General features: G+C 57.0%; 9 protein-coding genes across 11 annotated transcripts; 5 read left to right on the top strand and 4 right to left on the bottom strand.

Moving 5' to 3' along the window:
* Positions 1-31: 31 nt before the first annotated feature.
* Positions 32-1003, bottom strand: IUM83_00228 (uncharacterized protein; the record flags this gene model as incomplete). The annotated part of the gene is made up of 1 exon (XM_067923985.1): positions 32-1003. The coding sequence occupies one exon, from the start codon at positions 1001-1003 to the stop codon at positions 32-34; it is 972 nt and encodes a 323-aa protein (XP_067788856.1).
* Positions 1004-1274: 271 nt separating this feature from the next.
* Positions 1275-2315, bottom strand: IUM83_00227 (uncharacterized protein; the record flags this gene model as incomplete). Its single annotated transcript, XM_067923984.1, has 1 exon — positions 1275-2315. The coding sequence occupies one exon, from the start codon at positions 2313-2315 to the stop codon at positions 1275-1277; it is 1041 nt and encodes a 346-aa protein (XP_067788851.1).
* Positions 2316-4025: 1710 nt separating this feature from the next.
* IUM83_00226 lies at positions 4026-6854 on the top strand (the record flags this gene model as incomplete). Of its 2 annotated transcripts, XM_067923983.1 has the most annotated exons (2): positions 4026-6465; positions 6525-6559. In XM_067923983.1, 2 exons carry the CDS (start codon positions 4026-4028, stop codon positions 6557-6559), a joined length of 2475 nt encoding a protein of 824 aa, XP_067788850.1. The 2 variants fall into 2 exon arrangements, with proteins under 2 accessions (XP_067788850.1, XP_067788849.1); XM_067923982.1 differs by having other exon boundaries at positions 4026-6854.
* Positions 6855-7247: 393 nt separating this feature from the next.
* IUM83_00225 (Carbohydrate-binding protein) lies at positions 7248-7848 on the top strand (the record flags this gene model as incomplete). The annotated part of the gene is made up of 2 exons (XM_067923981.1): positions 7248-7520; positions 7612-7848. The coding sequence occupies 2 exons, from the start codon at positions 7248-7250 to the stop codon at positions 7846-7848; spliced, it is 510 nt and encodes a 169-aa protein (XP_067788854.1).
* Positions 7849-7995: 147 nt separating this feature from the next.
* IUM83_00224 (Ferredoxin-fold anticodon-binding domain-containing protein 1) lies at positions 7996-9111 on the top strand (the record flags this gene model as incomplete). Of its 2 annotated transcripts, XM_067923980.1 has the most annotated exons (2): positions 7996-8810; positions 8869-8929. In XM_067923980.1, the coding sequence occupies 2 exons, from the start codon at positions 7996-7998 to the stop codon at positions 8927-8929; spliced, it is 876 nt and encodes a 291-aa protein (XP_067788852.1). The 2 variants fall into 2 exon arrangements, with proteins under 2 accessions (XP_067788852.1, XP_067788853.1); XM_067923979.1 differs by having other exon boundaries at positions 7996-9111.
* A 127-nt stretch (positions 9112-9238) lies between these two features.
* On the bottom strand, positions 9239-9697 carry IUM83_00223 (uncharacterized protein; the record flags this gene model as incomplete). Its single annotated transcript, XM_067923978.1, has 1 exon — positions 9239-9697. One exon carries the CDS (start codon positions 9695-9697, stop codon positions 9239-9241), a length of 459 nt encoding a protein of 152 aa, XP_067788847.1.
* Positions 9698-10571: 874 nt separating this feature from the next.
* Positions 10572-11567, top strand: IUM83_00222 (uncharacterized protein; the record flags this gene model as incomplete). The annotated part of the gene is made up of 1 exon (XM_067923977.1): positions 10572-11567. One exon carries the CDS (start codon positions 10572-10574, stop codon positions 11565-11567), a length of 996 nt encoding a protein of 331 aa, XP_067788846.1.
* Positions 11568-12815: 1248 nt separating this feature from the next.
* Positions 12816-14291, top strand: IUM83_00221 (WD domain-containing protein; the record flags this gene model as incomplete). Its single annotated transcript, XM_067923976.1, has 2 exons — positions 12816-13912; positions 13976-14291. 2 exons carry the CDS (start codon positions 12816-12818, stop codon positions 14289-14291), a joined length of 1413 nt encoding a protein of 470 aa, XP_067788650.1.
* A 379-nt stretch (positions 14292-14670) lies between these two features.
* Positions 14671-15333, bottom strand: IUM83_00220 (superoxide disumtase; the record flags this gene model as incomplete). The annotated part of the gene is made up of 1 exon (XM_067923975.1): positions 14671-15333. One exon carries the CDS (start codon positions 15331-15333, stop codon positions 14671-14673), a length of 663 nt encoding a protein of 220 aa, XP_067788848.1.
* Positions 15334-18255: the final 2922 nt, after the last annotated feature.

The following is an 18255-nucleotide window of genomic DNA, read 5'->3' as shown; positions in this document are numbered from 1 at the left end:
GAAGCAAGCCATCAACACGATTATTTTTTATCTATCGATGCTCGTGTTGTTGCAGCATGAAGCACGTGTTGTGCTCTTTGAACCAGTTGTCAATTCCAAACGCAAACAGGTCGCGGGTGTACGCGAGCTTCTCCCGTTCATTCATAGCGTTCAACGCCTCCACTTCCGGCGAGTTCTTTCTTGTCTTCGCTGCTGCTTCGTGCGTCAACTCCAAATACCTCGTCGAGAAGAGCTCGACAAGTTGGGGCTGCTGCTCCTGCAGCTGCTGCTGGAAGTGTGCACATCGAGTATACGCCGCGATCACGTAGGCGTCTGCGATGTCGAAGGCCGAGTCTGCCAATGCACCGGTTCGCATCCGCTCGAAGCTCGGCAGTGCAGTTGACGCCTCTGCGCCGTCACCCGCAGCTTTCGTGAGCTCGGGCTCCTGTTGCTCCAGGAAGCCCATGACCTGCTGCTTGATGCTGCTCTTCTTGCTGCTCGCAGTCGTCGACGACGGCGCACTGAGACCGAAGAACCCTCGGGCTGCAGATGGATGCGTGTGCACCGGCAGCACCTCGAAGCGCCTCCAGCAGGCGTAGGACACGATGCCGTTGAGCTGCGCCAACTGGAAGATGCCGGCGTTGTGGAAGCGGCCGGAGCGGAACATGCGCATGAACGCCTCGATGCCCACGACCCACTGGGCGTCTGGCTGCTGCTGCGTCTCGGCGGCTTGGACTGTTGCTAAGAACTCGTCGATGGCGCCCCCGATGTGCAGCACGTCGGCGCTGGCGAACTGCGCCGTGGGGATGCAGCCCCAGCGACACACGCGGCCTCGCTCCGTCACGATGGCGAACCCCGAGCTGTTGGTGTTGACGTCGAGTCCGAGCACGCGCAGAGGAGGCGAACGCCGCACCAATTGCTGCGAGTGCTCGGCGAGGCCGCAGACTTCCAGCGCCTTGCGGATGCGCGCCCCGTTGCGGCGCAGAGCGGGCGAAGCCGTCGTCACCGCCGCCTTCCGCCCCATAGTCTGCAAGGGGAAGTGTGTGGATGGAAGTGTGTCAATTTGTACAGAGATGGGTACGCCAATTGAGCTGCATGGTCAATGCGGCACTATCATGTATGTCTTGGTCCAAGCCTCTTGGAACCCCAAAGACAACGGGCCGCACGCATATATTTATTGAAACCCTTCGTCTACCAGTAGTCGAAGTTAAAGCTACCAAGGAATACTGTGCGTTTGATTCATATTTACGAACTTTCAGCTAAAGGCTCGCCTTGTTTTTTCTTTTTCTTTTGCATTAAGGCTTAGTTGCTGACGCCTTATAATCCTCGTTAGCAGGTGGTTCGTCTTCGTCTTGCTTTGCCGACACTGGTGCGTTCTCCATGTTGGTGTCCTCCAAAACTGCCGTTGTCGTTTCGACCTCTTTCTCCACGTCCGACTCGAACTCCAGTTGCCCTTTCACCGTGTTCTTCTGCACTTCGCCGAACGGCGTCTGCTGCCATAGTACCTCGAACTCCTCCGGACTACAGCTCGAGCAGATGGACTCGTGACGACCCTCGTCCTGCTTGTTCTGCCTGCTCCACGTCGCGCTCAGCTTCTTGCCGTCGATCTCTCGCTCGTGCACGGCTTTGAGGCGACCCGTCGAGTCTTCGTAGCGGCGGCGCGTGGTCGTCACACGACGGCCCTTGTCGTCCACCACGGACGAGTTACTGAACGAGTAGGACGAGAAGGTGTGGCAATCAGCGTAGTCGGGCGTGGCGGCGGACGTGGTCTTGCGCTCGGTACTGGGTGTGACCTTGTAGGAGTGTTGGCGGAGCTGCTTGTTGTATTTGTTGTTCTTGTTGTGGCGTTTGGTTTTAACGTTGGCTTTGACTTGAACTTTGGCGTGGGAATTGCACGCGGTGGCTTCGGCCTTGCTAGTGGTGGTGTTGCTTTGGGTCTCGTTCTGCCGGTCGGCACCTTCGTCGTCGACCTCCATATTCGTGCTGGTGTCCGTGTCGGACATGGAGTTGGCAGCAGCAGGCAAGAGCCGATTCGGCTTTTCCTCGTCTTCCTCCGGAGCAGCCTCCGGAACGACCTCCAGCTGGAACGCCGTCGGCATGCGCTTGTGCGCCACCGCAGGCAGATCCACGAAGAAATCATCGTCGTCCGAGTCTGAGTCCGAGTCGCCTCCGTTCTCGATGAAGGCGGTCATTGTTGGTACCTCGAGCTGCACACCAAGCGGGTAATGCGGACGCATCATCAAGTCGTTCGTCTGCTCGAGCTCCATCATGGACTGCTCCAGCGACGACATGGGGTACCAGAAGCGCGGTCGCACTAGATCCCACGAGCTGAACATGGTTGGTGGTAGCAGGCTGGGTGCGGTTGACTTGGGTGTGTGGCTTGGCCAGTTACTGGACAAGTTGCTTGCTGTGTGTTGTTTGTAGCAAATTCATTAATGGTGTCGCGAACGGATCACTTCGCGTGGGGCTCCGTTTTGAGCGGCAAGGATGTTGAAGTGGACCTGGCCAATGGAATGTTGTCGAACGGGGGTGCTTCAACATGTCCCATACAAATTTGTATATAATCGCGCGAATGAGTTTCTAGAAAGGAGGTAAAGTCTCGAAGCAATTTTCTAGAAACGACAGCACTCTACAGTCTAGAGTTTAGAAGACAATAGGATTCTAGAAGACGGAGCCATCGTGTGAAGGCCGACACATTGGTGATAACCACGGCTCAAGCGTACCTGGCACCTGAAGCTGCTCTTTGCACCCCACAAAAAGCGAACACAGTGTACCGTTTGGTCTACAACCACCGGGGCTCTAAATCGCAACCCCTTGCACTGCAAGGGGTTGCGATTTAGAGCAAGTTGCAGTTCCTTTATGTCGCCAATCCGTGCACCGCGATGAGCGCGCAGTATTATAGCATCTGTAGTGTTGCAGCTGAGCTTGAACGCAGACCATCCATCACAGCTGTGAGATGCGCACTTCAACATTAGCCATGGATGACTCCACAGCAGCCAAGATGCATCGGCCGAACTCACCAGCACGAGCCTCGTGCCAGGAGGATGCAGCGGTGCCAAGATGGTCAATACACGCGCCAGTACTTAGTGATTGCTGCGCTTTGCTGGGAATCCCTGGTGGAAACTGTAACTACTACCACTACTACGTTACACAAAGCGCATTGTTCGATGCGCTTTGGCGTCCAATTTGTGTTGCCGCCAGCACAAACCTGGTGAGTCCTCGTTGTGCGGCGGTTGATTGAACCAATCGCCCATGGGAATTTTGAGTAGAACCTACAATACCATCAATCGGTTGGGCTGCCCACCCCTCGTTCTGATCTTGAGGCGTCAATAAACGCCCCATATTGGTAGGGGTGGGGCTCTCGCATAGTGAACCTAAAAGAACCTCTGGCCGATGTGGCGCACACCACTCCTAATTTTTTGCACTCTGGACGCCACATTGCCCGTCGCCCATCCGCTCTGCCATCGTCTAGAGTGGACCGGCGCCAGTCGCGCGCGATGGTAGAGCCTGCGGCTATCGCTATTGCACAGCAGCAGCAGCAGCGTCGCCACCGAGGTCGGAACTGAAGGAAAAATCCAGCCGTCGCGCGAGCGGGGCAAGCAGGCAACTTGCGGATGTCAGCCTCTACAAACCGCGCGCAGAGCCAGGGCGCATCTCATTGGCTGAAATCCCAGCGCCTCCTCGTGGTGCAACTGCGATCGCATCAGGTCTCGAAGGTCGAACTGTGCCTTTACGTCGATATCTATTGGAACCGGAAAACAAATTCGATCCAATTGCGCGGGGTATGCTGTATCAGCAGGCGATTCCCAGTCGCCCTCTCGTCAGCGGCACGCCATTTTGTGCCTGTAGGGCAGTTGACTTGGTTTCAGTATGTCGCACGGCTGCCGAAAAAACTGGCGAGCGTTTGTGCCGCCCCATTCTCTCTCTCCCTCTGAAGCTCGCAGGCCGACGAAGAAGTGAATTCCCCACTCGCCCCCTGCTGCCGCTAGGGTCGAGTACACACACACACTCACAGCTAGCTCTCAGGTCTAGGCTAGGCAGGCAGCATGAACGCGCGACTGCTGGCGCTGCTGGGCGCCGCCGCCGTCGCGGCCGTGTCGGCCACCACCACGTGCCCCGTGTACGTGCAGTCGGAGACGGCGTCGACGCTCACGGACCCCATCACGAAGATCGTGTCGTCCACCTCGAGCAGCACCGGCAGCGGCGGCACCACGTCCTCGTCCTCCGGATCGGGCGGCAACTTCTCGAACGCCGGCAGCCACGACGGCACGCACAACGCCGACGTGGGCACCAGCTCGTCCTCGTCGTCCACCACCGCCGGCTCCAGCGGCACGTCCACCTCCACGACCACGGGCAGCGCCGACACGACGGGCAGCGCCGGCGTCTCCACGACGACGACCCCCTCGTCCACCACCAAGACGCCGTCGTCCACCACGGCCACGCCGTCCACCACCACGGCGGCCAGCACCACCACGACCAGTGCGTCCACCACAGGAACGACGACGTCCACTGCGACGAGAGCTCCGTCCACAGCGACAACTACGACCACCACCACGTCCTCGGGATCCTCCGGCACTGCGGCGGGCACGACGACTGCTGGTGCGCGTAACCTGCAGGCGACGACGACTGCTACAACTACAACAACTACTACCACAGGTTCGGCCACAGGAACGACAGGAACGGTGGGTACTTCCGGTACGGCGACGAACGGAACGACGTCTACGACTGGCACAACCACCTCAACCACCACGGCAGGCTCCAGCTCGACGACGGCCTCGGTGGGCTCGGGATCGTCCAGCTCGGACGTGCTGTCGTGCGACAGCACCTTCTACTCCAAGTGGGACACGCTGGGCCTCAAGTGCGGCGGCTCCAGCATCGACGTGAGCTCGGCTGTGTCGGCGTCCAGCTGTGTCATCTACAGCGGCACGGTGGGCACCACCTCGGGCTCCACGTGCGTCTCCATCTGCTCCTTCCCAGCGTGCACGAACAGCGCCTGGGTGTACGGCGCGGACAACGGCATCTCGTCGTCGGTCTACGACGGCCTGACCATCGAGTCGTTCCTCACGAGCGAAGTGATCGCGGCTCTGAAAGAGCGTTCCTCCACGGTGTCGACCTTCCTGTCGAATTCGACAATGTCGGACTCGGAGCAGTGCACGTACTCGTCCGAGTCCTCGTTCTCCTCGTGCACGTGCTCGGCCATGCTTGTGGACAGCTCGGCCTCGGGAAGTGTGGCTGACGCTGCCAAGAAACAGCAGCGCGAGAAGGACGAAGCGGACGGTATTATTACGAAGGACAACACGACCACCACGGGTGCGGTTGTGGCTGCTACGTCGAAGAGCGTTGCTGGCGTGACCGTCGCTGTGACAGGCATTGCCGCTATCGCCAGTACTGCTGTGGGAGGAGTCAGCTCTGCCGGTGCATCGCTTTCGGCCGCCGGATCTACCATGGCTATTACTACCATCGAGATTTGCCAGTTTGGCGTGCTCGTCAACCAGCTACAGCTGGACGGCAAGTCGTCGGCTCTGTCGCAGTTCGGCAAGTCCATGGCCCCCGCGGCCTTCACGTTCCTGCCGTTCGGAAAGCTCAACAAAACTGAGTCGGGTAGCAGCAGCAGCAGTAGCACTTCCGGTCGTCGACTTGCAAGCTCCACCTCCGGCTCCAGCGGCAGCTCCAGCTCAAGCAGTTCGAGCCAGCTTACTGGTATTGCGAAGTACTCTCGCCAGCTGAACGTCAAGGAAGACATGCTGTTCATCGTGACACTGGCCGGTGTCTTCTGCGTGATGGCGTGCGTGGTGGGTCTGTTTGGTGTCGGCTACTTGATCGCTGGCCTGTTCATGCCTCGAGAGGAGTACCTGACCAAGTTCTTCGACAAAATGATCGGTTTGGAGGTTCTCGTGGCTATCCTGTCCCAGTACACTATTGGTGTGACCGCTACGTTCCAGATCTACTACTCGGTGAAGTACGAGAGCATTACGGACCCCAAGTGTCTGCTGGCTATTGCCGCAATTATTTTTCTGGCTGCGGGAATCCTCGTGTACGGTTACATCGTTATCAAGAAGCACGAGGCTGAGATTGCGGATGTGGGTACGGTCCAGCATTTGAAGAAGACCGTGAACATGCGTTACGGTCCGTTGTATGAGGAGTACAAGTTCAAGAACCGCTACTTCTTCGCTGCCAAGATGATGCTTGCCCTGACGACTGGTGTCATCACGGGCTGTGCGGGCATGTCAGGCAAGATGCAGGTCTCTCTCATTCTTGGACTGAACGTGCTGTTCTTCTTCTACCTGGAGATCCAGTCGCCACACCACTCGAAGTTCGTGCAGACTACCACAAGCTTCGTGTCCATTATGAAGATTGCCGTGCTGGTGCTGACGTTTTTCCTTGTCAGCGCCGCTGCCAGCGACGGCTTCCCGACTAGCCTGCAGAATGGCATCTCTGTGGCCATTGTGGGCCTCAACCTGTTCGTGCTGGCTCTGCTCATGATCCGTTCGCTATACACGTTCTGGCAGAAGTTCAAGCTACAGCGTGATGCAGCGTACGACCAGGAGGAGCAGACCGCGCAGGACTACTTCAAGGATGAGACGCCTGCTGGACACAAGGAGCGCGCCCCGAGCAACGCTCAGCAACCCTCGGGCCAGCCGGTTCTCCAGCCCCAGACCTCAAACGTGAACAACAACAGCAACCCGTATGTCCAGGGCAACGCCACCGTGGACTACAACAGCGCTGACGAGATCCGTCTGCGTTCAGCCACACACGAGAATGACGGTCGTCAGCAGCAGACGTACGATGCCAGCCGCCGCTCGGCTGCGAACCACTACATCCAGGAAGACCGCAACACATACGGCCAGCGCCGCAACGACGTTGTGGAGCTGTAGACTTATGAGTGAAAGCTGCGCCGTATCCCTCGGTGTCGTAGAGGAGGAAGAGTCATCCAGTGTCGAGGTGCCACTGCGTTCGTCGTCATGGTTAGCGGGGACGCAAGTGGGCCTCGCTTGTAATTAAGACGGGAGGTTAGCATGTTGTTTTCTTTTCTTTTTACGTGACGCTAGTGAAGTTTTGCTTTCCATCATCATGTATTCCTCTTACCGCTCACCAAGACGAACATGGGACGCGGCTCGCTGCTTGTGTTTTGGTGATCGATAGACACAGCCGTCGGAAGTGGATTTTGATTGCAGCGCGGATCTGTCTTGTCGATTACGACGGGACTATCCTTGCGGACTTCGCCGTTCATTTCAGCTTTGCCCTCCAGTCTACACAACTCGAAGAACATGTCAGGAGGATCCCTGTTGACACAAGGCCTGGAGTCGCTGGGCAGCAAGTCCAAGGCGATTAGCAACAAGCTCAGCGAGCTATACGCTCTGGACGACGAGTTGCAGGCGGCGCACCAGCAGGCCAAGCGCGACGACGACTTCGGCGAGGAAGTGGTCACCAAGTACAAAGCCTTCCTGTCCTGCCGCCAGCAACTTATCGCAGAGCTGGAGAAGCAGAGGATTCAAGTGCCCTGGCAGCTGCGCATGACCATCGACGACCTGGAGCTCACGGTAGGACACGCCACGAACAAAACCACTTTGACTAGACTTTCATTTTATTAATCTTTGCTGCTCTGTGCTCGTGATGTTTTGTCTGTTGCAGTTGAAGCAACGCCGCGAGAAAAAGGAGGGCAAGACTGATCCAGCTGCAAACTCCAAGAAGGAGAAGAAGAAGGGGGAGAAGGAGGAGAAGAAGGGCATTTCTCCTTCCGAGCAGAGCCAGCAACCAGCAGTGGAGCCGACTCCCTCTGCGCAGTCTGGGCGAGTCGCGGTGGCGTTTGTTGTTCCCACGCTCATTGCCCTCATCATTGCCATGTTGTGGTACCACTACAACGCTTGAGTTCCTCCCGGGAGATGCACACAGCGGCGAAGAAGAGCATGGTTCTTGTGATCCCCCTAGGAACGTTAACTAACACTTTTTTTGCAATCATATCAGTTACGTGTTACGTAGACGTGTTCACGCCGCTCCATTGATCATCATCAGTCGATGTCCATTGTCGCTCGTGTTGGCACCTCCTTCCTGCGCGCTCGAGCTCTCCACAGGAGCATTTTGTCCATGGCGGCCACAGTACCAACACCTCACGATAACAGCAATTCCACCGGCGATCTGACGTCGCTAGGGCCTCTGAAGCGTGGCGCGCAGGTGCTCGTGGTCGGGGATGGCAACTTTTCCTACTCGCGCGCGTTCCTGCGGGCCAACAGCGCGCGGATTGCAGCCGGAGAGGTCAACGTGACGGTCACGTCGCTGGACACGGAGAGCCAATTGCTGGAGATGTACCCGAAGTCGCGCTCCATCTTGGACGAGCTGCACAGCGGCGGAGTTCGCGTTCGACACGGCGTGAACGCCACGAAGCTGCAGAGCTACCGGTTCCAGCAGGACGGGGAAGCTGGCGACTCGTTCAGGTTCGATCGGATCGTGTTCAACTTCCCGCACTACGCGGCGGACGGCGGAGTGGGCAACAAGAACAAGCGCAACAAGATCCACCGCCACCGCCAACTGCTCGTCGACTTCTTCGCCAGCGCGAGTCGAGTGCTCGCGAGCGACGGGCAGATTTGGGTCACGCTCTGTGCAGGCCAAGGAGGCACTCAGCTGGAGAGGAAGAAGCGGGCAGTGGGCGATACATGGCAGATCGTTCACTGCGCTGCGACGGCCGGACTGCTGCTGCAGGACGCGCACTTTTGCCCCGTGGACGCACTGGCTGAGCTGGGCTACTACAGCGTTGGTTATCAGTCTCGAGAGAAGGCGTTCTGGACGGACGACGGCATCTCGCACGTGTTCTGCCACGAGGCTCCGGGTCTCCAGTCCTGCTTCCCCATCGAGTGGGCGCGCGACGTCAGTTTCTGGGTCACCGACGAGCAGCTCTTCAGCGAGAAACTCCTGGACAACGTCGTCCGCGAGCATTTTCCATCTGGGACGATGAGCGTGTCCATCTCGCTGCTGGACGAGTATCGCTGCGAGAAGAGCGGCCGCAAATCCGTCACCTACCGCCTCGACATTTCGTCTTCCAGCTTAGCACTGTCCCGAGACCGCGTGAACGCACTAGCTCAAGCCGCATTGGCAGCCATTGAGAGCTCCTCCTTTGGCGCCTCACGCGCAACATAACAAGTCTCTCTTAATGTCATTAGATATGTAGTATTCACTTCACTCTTTAGATGCTGTCATCATCAATACACCCGACAGATCTGCTCTGCCTTATAGACTCTCTCTTCTCTGTGTGCGGCTCTCTCTTCTACACGGAGATGCCGAGGTACAGCAGCACGTTGGCCGCATTGCCCAGCAGGTGCAGGCCGCAGTGCCAGGCCGACGACACGTCCTGGTTGGGCGCCTTGCGCGCCTGCAGGTAGCAGAAGCCCGAGTTGGCCACCACGAGCGCGTAGAGCACCTGCACCAGCGGGTCCTGGCACTGCGCCACGCAGCAGTAGGCGTGATACACGGCGGCCAGGAAGACGGCCGTCATGTCGGCCGTGCGGCGCCAGCCCTTGACCGGGTTGCGCCAGTAGTTGAGCGACGTGAGCAGCACCACGAGCGCCACGAACGCGCAGCCCCAGAGCTCGCTGCGCACGGCGCCCACCACGGAGAAGCACGTGGCGAACGAGGACCGGAACAGGCGCGACGAGTAGCACGGCGGCAGCACGGGCGCCCCGAGCGGCGACGAGAAGGAGGAGGACGACGGCGTCTTGCTGGGCATCGCTGCGCTGGGACTTGGCGTCTCGATTCTCCTTTGTCAAATGACCGCCGTGCGAAACCCCACGTGATCAGATGGAGATGGATACAGCGCCAGAAAACCGACGGCGGCTTGCTCGAGTCATACGCGGCGTTGGAGTGACGACTGCGTTCCGACTTAACACAAGTGTGGACACAATATGGCGATCGAAGCAGTGTTGTCTTCGACCTCGGCATGCAAGCCGTTATGCTAGAGGCTGGAGGCAGCAGCGATCGCAGCGCTGGGTTCGACCATCGAATTGAGGATAGAAGGGTGCGCTCACGAGCTGCGAGGATGACGAAAACTGGATGCTGCAGACAGCGTACATACTTGAGCAGTTGTGGGCTCCTCACTGGGGGCGATGCAGTACTAGCCGGGAGTTATAGATGGGAATTCGAGGATCCAGCGTGCTGGAAGTCGCGACGTAGCCCATGGTCGATATGGAGCAGCCAGCTACTAGCAGGGCGGCTTGACGGTTTGCTGTGAAGCTATGATCAAGATGCATAGAGCCTATGCTTGTTGCTTTCTTCTAGAGTGGCGCTGCCTTCTAGACTGATGACGGCACTCTCGAAGACGTCGACGACGACGGTGTCGAACTTTCGCCTCCTTTCTAGAAACCCTGTCGCGCCACTTATATGAGAATTTGTATGGGACATGTTGAAGCACCCCCGTTCAACAACATTCCATTGGCCAGGTCCACTTCAACATCCTTGCCACTCAAAACGCAGCCCCACGCGAAGTGATCCGTTCGCGACACCATTAATGAATTTGCTACAAACAACACACAGCAAGCAACTAGTCAAGTAACTGGCCAAGCCACACACCCAAGTCAACCGCACCCAGCCTGCTACCACCAACCATGTTCAGCTCGTGGGATCTAGTGCGACCGCGCTTCTGGTACCCCATGTCGTCGCTGGAGCAGTCCATGATGGAGCTCGAGCAGACGAACGACTTGATGATGCGTCCGCATTACCCGCTTGGTGTGCAGCTCGAGGTACCAACAATGACCGCCTTCATCGAGAACGGAGGCGACTCGGACTCAGACTCGGACGACGATGATTTCTTCGTGGATCTGCCTGCGGTGGCGCACAAGCGCATGCCGACGGCGTTCCAGCTGGAGGTCGTTCCGGAGGCTGCTCCGGAGGAAGACGAGGAAAAGCCGAATCGGCTCTTGCCTGCTGCTGCCAACTCCATGTCCGACACGGACACCAGCACGAATATGGAGGTCGACGACGAAGGTGCCGACCGGCAGAACGAGACCCAAAGCAACACCACCACTAGCAAGGCCGAAGCCACCGCGTGCAATTCCCACGCCAAAGTTCAAGTCAAAGCCAACGTTAAAACCAAACGCCACAACAAGAACAACAAATACAACAAGCAGCTCCGCCAACACTCCTACAAGGTCACACCCAGTACCGAGCGCAAGACCACGTCCGCCGCCACGCCCGACTACGCTGATTGCCACACCTTCTCGTCCTGCTCGTTCAGTAACTCGTCCGTGGTGGACGACAAGGGCCGTCGTGTGACGACCACGCGCCGCCGCTACGAAGACTCGACGGGTCGCCTCAAAGCCGTGCACGAGCGAGAGATCGACGGCAAGAAGTTGCGCGCGACGTGGAGCAGGCAGAACAAGCAGGACGAGGGTCGTCACGAGTCCATCTGCTCGAGCTGTAGTCCGGAGGAGTTCGAGGTACTATGGCAGCAGACGCCGTTCGGCGAAGAGCAGAAGAAAACGGTGGAGAAAGAAGTGGAGCCGACGGCGGCTGCGTTGGAGGACAGCAGCATAAAAGAAGTAGCGGCGAAAGCGAAGTCAGCGAAAGGAAGCGAGAAATCTTCTCAATTGTCCTCGACCTAGAAAACCAGCAACTCGTCGTCGAATTAGGGTAAATAGGCGCGTGATACCAAAGTAGGGGAGTAAAAAATTGATTGAAGCTGTTTTGAAAATTGTGTATCCAAACCGCGTAGTCAGCGCCCATCATTCGACTTGTGTGGGGTTTTCCCATTTGCTGTTTTGCAGGTTACGAATGGCGAAGAAGCGACAAGGTCCGGCAAAAGGTGCCTTGAACAAACAGCAGAAAGTTTCTGCCACTCTGTCTCCAAGTGACTGTGCTCTGGCTCGCTTGTCCTACGTTTTGGAGCTCGGGTCTGCGTCGACGTGGGAGTATCTTTCCGCAGAGGAAGTCTCTAATTTGCTTCAGGTGTGCACTGGTACATTCTCTCAAGGTTTTGCCGATACAGCGGCGCTGAAGGCAATTGACAACTTTGCCGTGGAAAACAAAACGCATCTAGGCCGCCAATGCGGTTGTGACTGGTTAAGAAGTCTCGAGTTTGTGTGTCGGTCGAACGATGAGTGCGACGATGCAGTACCATTTAGTGTCGACAAGACACTACCGATTTTTGAAATGACTGGGGGTGCCCAAGCTTTTTTGGATGCACTAATTATGACAAAGACGCTGATGCATCCGTTTGCGTCTGCTGACAAGTTCAATGACGCTACATTCGTGCCGATAGTTTGTCCACTCGCATCGAAAGAAGCCCCGATCCTGCAAACGAAAGCTGCAATCACTCGAGCAATGAACGACGTTTCCCCAAAAGCTGGAGCGCGCTACTTTTACAAGTTTAAGCTGCGCAGTGGGTCCAGGATCGACTATCTCGAGCACCACTGGGGAGGAATTGACGGCTCGACGTGTCAGTATTGCGACCAACTTTCGCTTGACAAGTGGTGTTCCCGGCAGACCAAGCTACTTCGGGCGAACTGTGAAAAGCTCTATCGACCGCTGAAGGCAACGATGGAGCAGAATCTTCAGCACGTGAAGTTCATCCGCCGTCGTCACTGGAGTAGGCAGCAGCGCCTGCATGTGCTTTCCAAAGAGTATGCAGGTCTAGCAGCGGGTATAACCAAGGGCGGAGTGCTGTGTGGCCTCTACCTCACGGGTGGATACTGGCCTCGGTAGTAATGCAGTACTACAGCATCACCTTTAAAGAAAAACAGGTGAAGAAGAAAAGCAAGTGAAGAAGAAACAAAAAGGTTTTATTATTTTTCAAAAAGTGGCACACACCAAAAAGCTCAATAGTGAACAGTATCATATCCGCCGAGCCGAAGATGGAGAACCCTTCGCTGGAGCGCACGTTCCGCGGGCACAAGTCGGCCGTGACGGGCGTGAGCTTCCACCCGAGCGCGCAGCAGGTGGCGTCGTCGTCGCTGGACGGTTTAGTGATGGTGTGGAACTTCAAGCCGCAGCTGCGCGCCTTCCGCTTCAAGGGGCACGCGGGGCCCGTGCACGCCGTGAGCTTCTCGCCCACGGGGGACGTGCTGGCCTCGGCCTCGCAGGACCGCACGGTGCGGCTCTGGACGCCCACGGTGCGCGGCGACTCGGTCACCATCAAGGCGCACGCGGGCGCCGTACGCAGCGTGAGCTTCTCAGCCTCGGGGCGCGAGCTGCTGACTGCGTCCGACGACATGTCGCTCAAGGTCTGGGCGCTGCCCACGCGGCGCTTCCGCTGCAGCCTCACGGGCCACAGCAACTGGGTCAGGAGCGCGCGCTTCAGCGCCGACGCCAGGCGCGTCGCCTCGGGCAGCGATGACAAGACGGTGAAGCTCTGGGACACGGAGACCAAGCGCTGCCTGCACACGTTCTACGAGCACGCGGGCATCGTCAACAGCGTGGCCTTCCACCCGGCGGACAACAGCAACACGCTAGCGTCGGGCAGCTACGACCGCAGCGTCAACCTGTGGGACACAAGGTCGGGCAGGCTGATGCACCACTACAAAGCCCACGAGGCCAGCGTGACGTGGGTGGCGTTCCACCCGACGGGGAACTACCTGCTCTCGACGTCTCATGACAACTCCATCAGGTTGTGGGACGTGAGAGAAGGACAGGTGCTGTACACGATGCAGGGACACGACGGAGCCGTGAACTGCGCCGAGTTCTCGCAGGATTGCAAGCTGCTGGCGTCAGGAGCCGTGGATTCCAGCGTGCTGGTGTGGGATGCGGATTTGGACAAGTGTCTGCAGGTGGAACGCCCGGCGCCGCGTGTGGAGGCGACGGCGGCTGTGGACGAACGGCGTAGGAGTGACCTGAGTGGAGCGAGTAGTGCTACTGGCGAGGCGGCTCGACCGGTGGAAGTGCCTGTAAGCTCTCCTCCCCCCACGCCTACATCCACGCCGGTGCCAGCACCGCAATTGAAGCCAAGACACCCGTACGCAGCTTCTAAATATGAAGTACGACCGACGAGTTCACCGTTGATGTCTCCATTATCCAGTGCATCAGCGACGTCGATACCTCCGCCCCCACCTTCAACGCCTCTGCAGATGCCCAAGTCCCCTGGGAGCGATGCAAGGTCCCCGACAAGCCGAGGCGGAACTCCGACGAACCGTGTGGGGGGAGGAAGCCAATATTCGGTGGACATGAATAACACCCTGCAACACATCGTGGGTCAGCTAGAGATTATCACACGAACTCTGTCAGTGCTCGAGAAGCGGATCTCCATCAACGAGGACCGGATCTGCGAGATGGCTAGGGTACAGAAGGAGCTGCTAGAGCGCCAGAAACAAGCGGCACGGCGAGCCGGGTCGTGAGTTACCATCTGATAAAACTTATAAATCGGAGATTGCTTTTACGTACTACTGAAGTACATGTACAAACGTGCCAAGTTGACAACTTCGTCTTCAACATGACCACGGTACACACCACTGTACTGTGAAAGGAAAGTTCGGGTCGTTCTGAGCCTACGTACACTCACTCCTTCCTGCTGGAAGCCTCTGGCTAAGCTCCTGTTCCTTGCTTTAAGCTTTCCCTCCTCCCCATGAACCTTCAAAGGAGGAGGAGAAGACACTAACATCCACACCACTAAAACAGTCCGTAAATCATTCTCTTTTTTACTGTTGTTTCCCAGTACTTCTTCTCCTGCAGTTCCTTCCCGTGCAGGAGGGGTTATACTCACTTGGTCCCCGGCGCTTACTTCTTGGCCACGAGGTAGCGCTCCTCCACGTTCTTCCAGTTCACCACGTCCCAGATGGCCTTCAGGTAGTCCGGGCGCACGTTCTTGTACTGCAGGTAGTAGGCGTGCTCCCACACATCGATGCCCAGCAACGGCACGTAGCCCGTGGTGCTGCACGGGTCCTGGTTGGGGGTTGTGACCACGCCCACGCGCTTGGTCTCGGGCGAGTAGCCTAGCCAGCCCCAGCCCGAGCCCTGCACGCCCGTCGACTTGGCGGCCATGGTCTTCTTGAAGTTGTCGAAGCTGCCGAACTCCTGGTCAATGGCCTTGCGCAGCTCGCCCTCGGGCTCGCCGCCGCCGTTCTGGCTGGCCGGGGACAGGTTGGTCCAGAAGATGGAGTGGTTCACGTGGCCGCCGCCGTTGAACTTGAGCGCCGGCAGCAGGCTCAGCAGCTTGGCGTGGTCGCCCTTGGCCTCGGCCTCGGCGTACTGCTCCAGCGCGGCGTTGTAGTTGTTGACGTACGTCTGGTGGTGCTTCTGGTGGTGGATCTCCATGATCTGGCCCGAGATGGACGGCTCCAGAGCGCCGAAGTCGTAGGCCAGGTCGGGCAGCTTGACGGTCGCGATGGAGCGCGTGCCGGCGGCGCGGCGGGCGGTCGAGAGAGCGCGGGAGGCCAGCATTGTCTGTCTAATCGAGCGAGGTTTGCGGCTGAGAGGTCAGAAGCTCAAATGACGTGGTGGATGGGATCTTCGACGTGTTAAACGAGGGGTGGGGAGCGTCGGGGAGGGGCGACGTCTATGCTTGTATACAGGCTGGGGCGTGAAGGTGTTGACTCCATGGTACCGGAGACCACGAGATATTTGTCCGATCGTAAAAACATAAATTACAACGTAAAAAGTATGGTAAAAACTGTCATTCAGCGCGCGGGAGCACTGCATTGTCGCCACTAATTCGTTACTGGCCACGCGGCCACCATTCAGTTATTTGCAGGATGGTGAGAGGCCCCCACCATAAGAACAGCGTTAAGGCGAAGGTGAGTTCACCCGCGAAACGAAATGCATGCACCACGTCTAATCATCTACTCTACTGTATGCAGGCCATCGCCGCGAGCGAAGATGCCGTTGCGAACGACAGCAGCCTCGCCGACGTGGCGGCTGAGTACAAGGTGACGCCACGCACGCTGTTGCGCTGGCGAAAAGCAGCGTCTGCGATCACGGCTGCTCCGCCCTCGCGGAAATTCGTCCGCAGCGCCGCACGACGAGGGCCGCCGATACTGTATCCTGATATGGAGAGGAGGCAAGTTCGTCACATCCTACTGTACGGCTTTGAGTTGACTGACCTTTGATCTGTTTATTGTAGGTTGCTAGAATGGATGCATCAAATGAGAAAAAATAGAGCAAGATGCGTGACAAGCCAGTGTTTGCTAGTCATGGGCGCGCGGTTTGAGCCGCGGCTGTTAGGTGAGCGCACTCACCGCGCTGCCTACGAGTACTTGCGGCGGTTTCGAGACCGCAACAAGCTGTCCATTCGCCGCATCACCCACCGCGGCGTCAAGCAGCGCGAGGAGCTACAGGTACTGTGCCAGCGTGTGCTCGATTTTATTTACAGTACTGATATTTTATATTGATATTTGTATGAACCAGTTGGTGGCCGACGCGTTCGCGTGCGCCATGCGCTACGCGTTTGAGATAAACAGTGTCGTGTCCATCACGGCTGGTGACGATAAGTACAACTATGTATACAATATGGACCAAACGTCGATTTACATCGACATGAACCCGAGCACCACGATCTCTTTTCGGGGCGAACGTCATGTTGACGTTGTCCTGTGTAAGTCTCTAACCATTTCAATGCGCACTGTACTACTTTAAATTAATTTTTGTATTGATTAGCTATGTCAGCGAACTCGTTCCGAGCCTCCGTGTTTCTGTGTGCGTCGGCTACGGGGCGTAAGCTGCCCCCGTTAGTCGTGTTCAAGGGCGAGCCTGGCTACCACGTCCAAGCCGAGCTCGAGCGTCATCCTGCCCACCGCTCGGACAAGGTAGTGCTCACGGTGCAGGCGAACGCGTATTGCGACCAGCACGTCATGGAGGAGTGGATCCAAGAGGTTCGTGATTTTATTTCAGTGTCGGTGCCTACTGTATGACTTACAATTTGTATGATAGGTGTGGAGGCCATCGGTCTGTGGCCCATCAGTGCTTCTACTCGACAGCTTGAAGGTCCACAAAATGGTTTCAACGCGAGCATCGCTCGCAGCCTGCTGTACGGAACCTGAGTTCATCCCTCCTGGCATCACAGGCCTTTCCCAGCCGATGGATGTCGCGGTAATGCGTGTGTTCAAGCACTTTACTAGGGAAATGTATGTGAGGTACCATGTAGATAACGATTTTTGCACCAATCCCACGCAGCGACGCAGTCTTATCACAGACATCGTGGTTGCTGCGTGGGAATCTGTGCCAGTCGATGTGATTCGACGTGGTTTCGTCAAGGCTGGGCTCATTCCAGTCGGCCCACGCTCGGACACCGGTGCATTTGTCATTAACAAGACGGAATAAAAATTAGCTTTTTCGTGCAAGTTTTAGCATAAAGTTATAGTTGTACCTTTGAAAATCTATGGTATTCGACTTTTTACACGTCGGACAAAAATTGTGGGTCGGACAAATATCTTGTGGTCTCCGGTAGGTCACCGGTTGGCGTGTCCGACCCAACCCACTAAAGTCCGAATATGAGACGGTGTACTACCTTCTGTCCGAAGAATTTGTCTCGTTCTGGGCCATCTGAGAGGTGATTAGAGACTTTTATTGCAGGACAGATGATGTTGAAGTGAGCGCCAACGATGGCACATGATTGGTCGACGGCCAACCCCCTCAACTCGTATATCCGTCATACGGATATAGCCGAGGTTCTTGTTGGGCGCAATCTGCGTTTGCCCGCCGAGTGCTAGCGAGGACGATATGGTGGTGAGCCCGAAGTTGAAGTGGCCCCATGGAGCAGAAGCGCTCAGCGATGATGTCTCCTAGCTGCCGTGGCCTTCAAATTGCAATGCAGGTAAAGACCACCGATGTTATGACAAAGAACGCTATCCTACCTATATGTCAACCAGGTCGGCCCCCATTACAAAGAACATGTTTGCTGTCTTTCATTGCCATTCTGTTAGAGCAATGGAATCGGCAAATGAAGTGCAGGACGCGAGAGCAACGCTCGCGTGGATGATGCCATGGACAATACTCCAAGCACCAAGAAGCAGAAAAGGGTGGCCTGTGAATCAACTGGGCTTGCTCCGAATGAGCCTGTTACCAGTCGCTTGTGCTACGTATTGGAACTACGGTTAACGCCACTGTGGGAATATCTGACCTTTGAGGGTGTCTCCAATCTGCTTCGTGCGTGTCCAGAAGGGCTCTCGGAAGAACTTGCGGATACTCTGGCGCTGAAGGGAATCGACGACTTTCTTGCAGAAACCCAAACACACTTTGGGAGATATTGCGGTTGCGATTGGATGCGCAAACTTAATTTCCTTCCTCAATCCGATGATCAGTGCAGAGTGGAGCTGCCGTTCACTGATTGGATGTTCTTCAAGCAATAGGTGGCGCCAAAGCTGTGCT

This window comes from Phytophthora cinnamomi (genome assembly GCF_018691715.1).
Source record: "Phytophthora cinnamomi strain GKB4 chromosome Unknown Contig53, whole genome shotgun sequence".
Classification (NCBI taxonomy): Eukaryota; Oomycota; class Peronosporomycetes; order Peronosporales; family Peronosporaceae; genus Phytophthora; species Phytophthora cinnamomi.
This window is presented reverse-complemented; position numbering and strand designations above follow the sequence as displayed.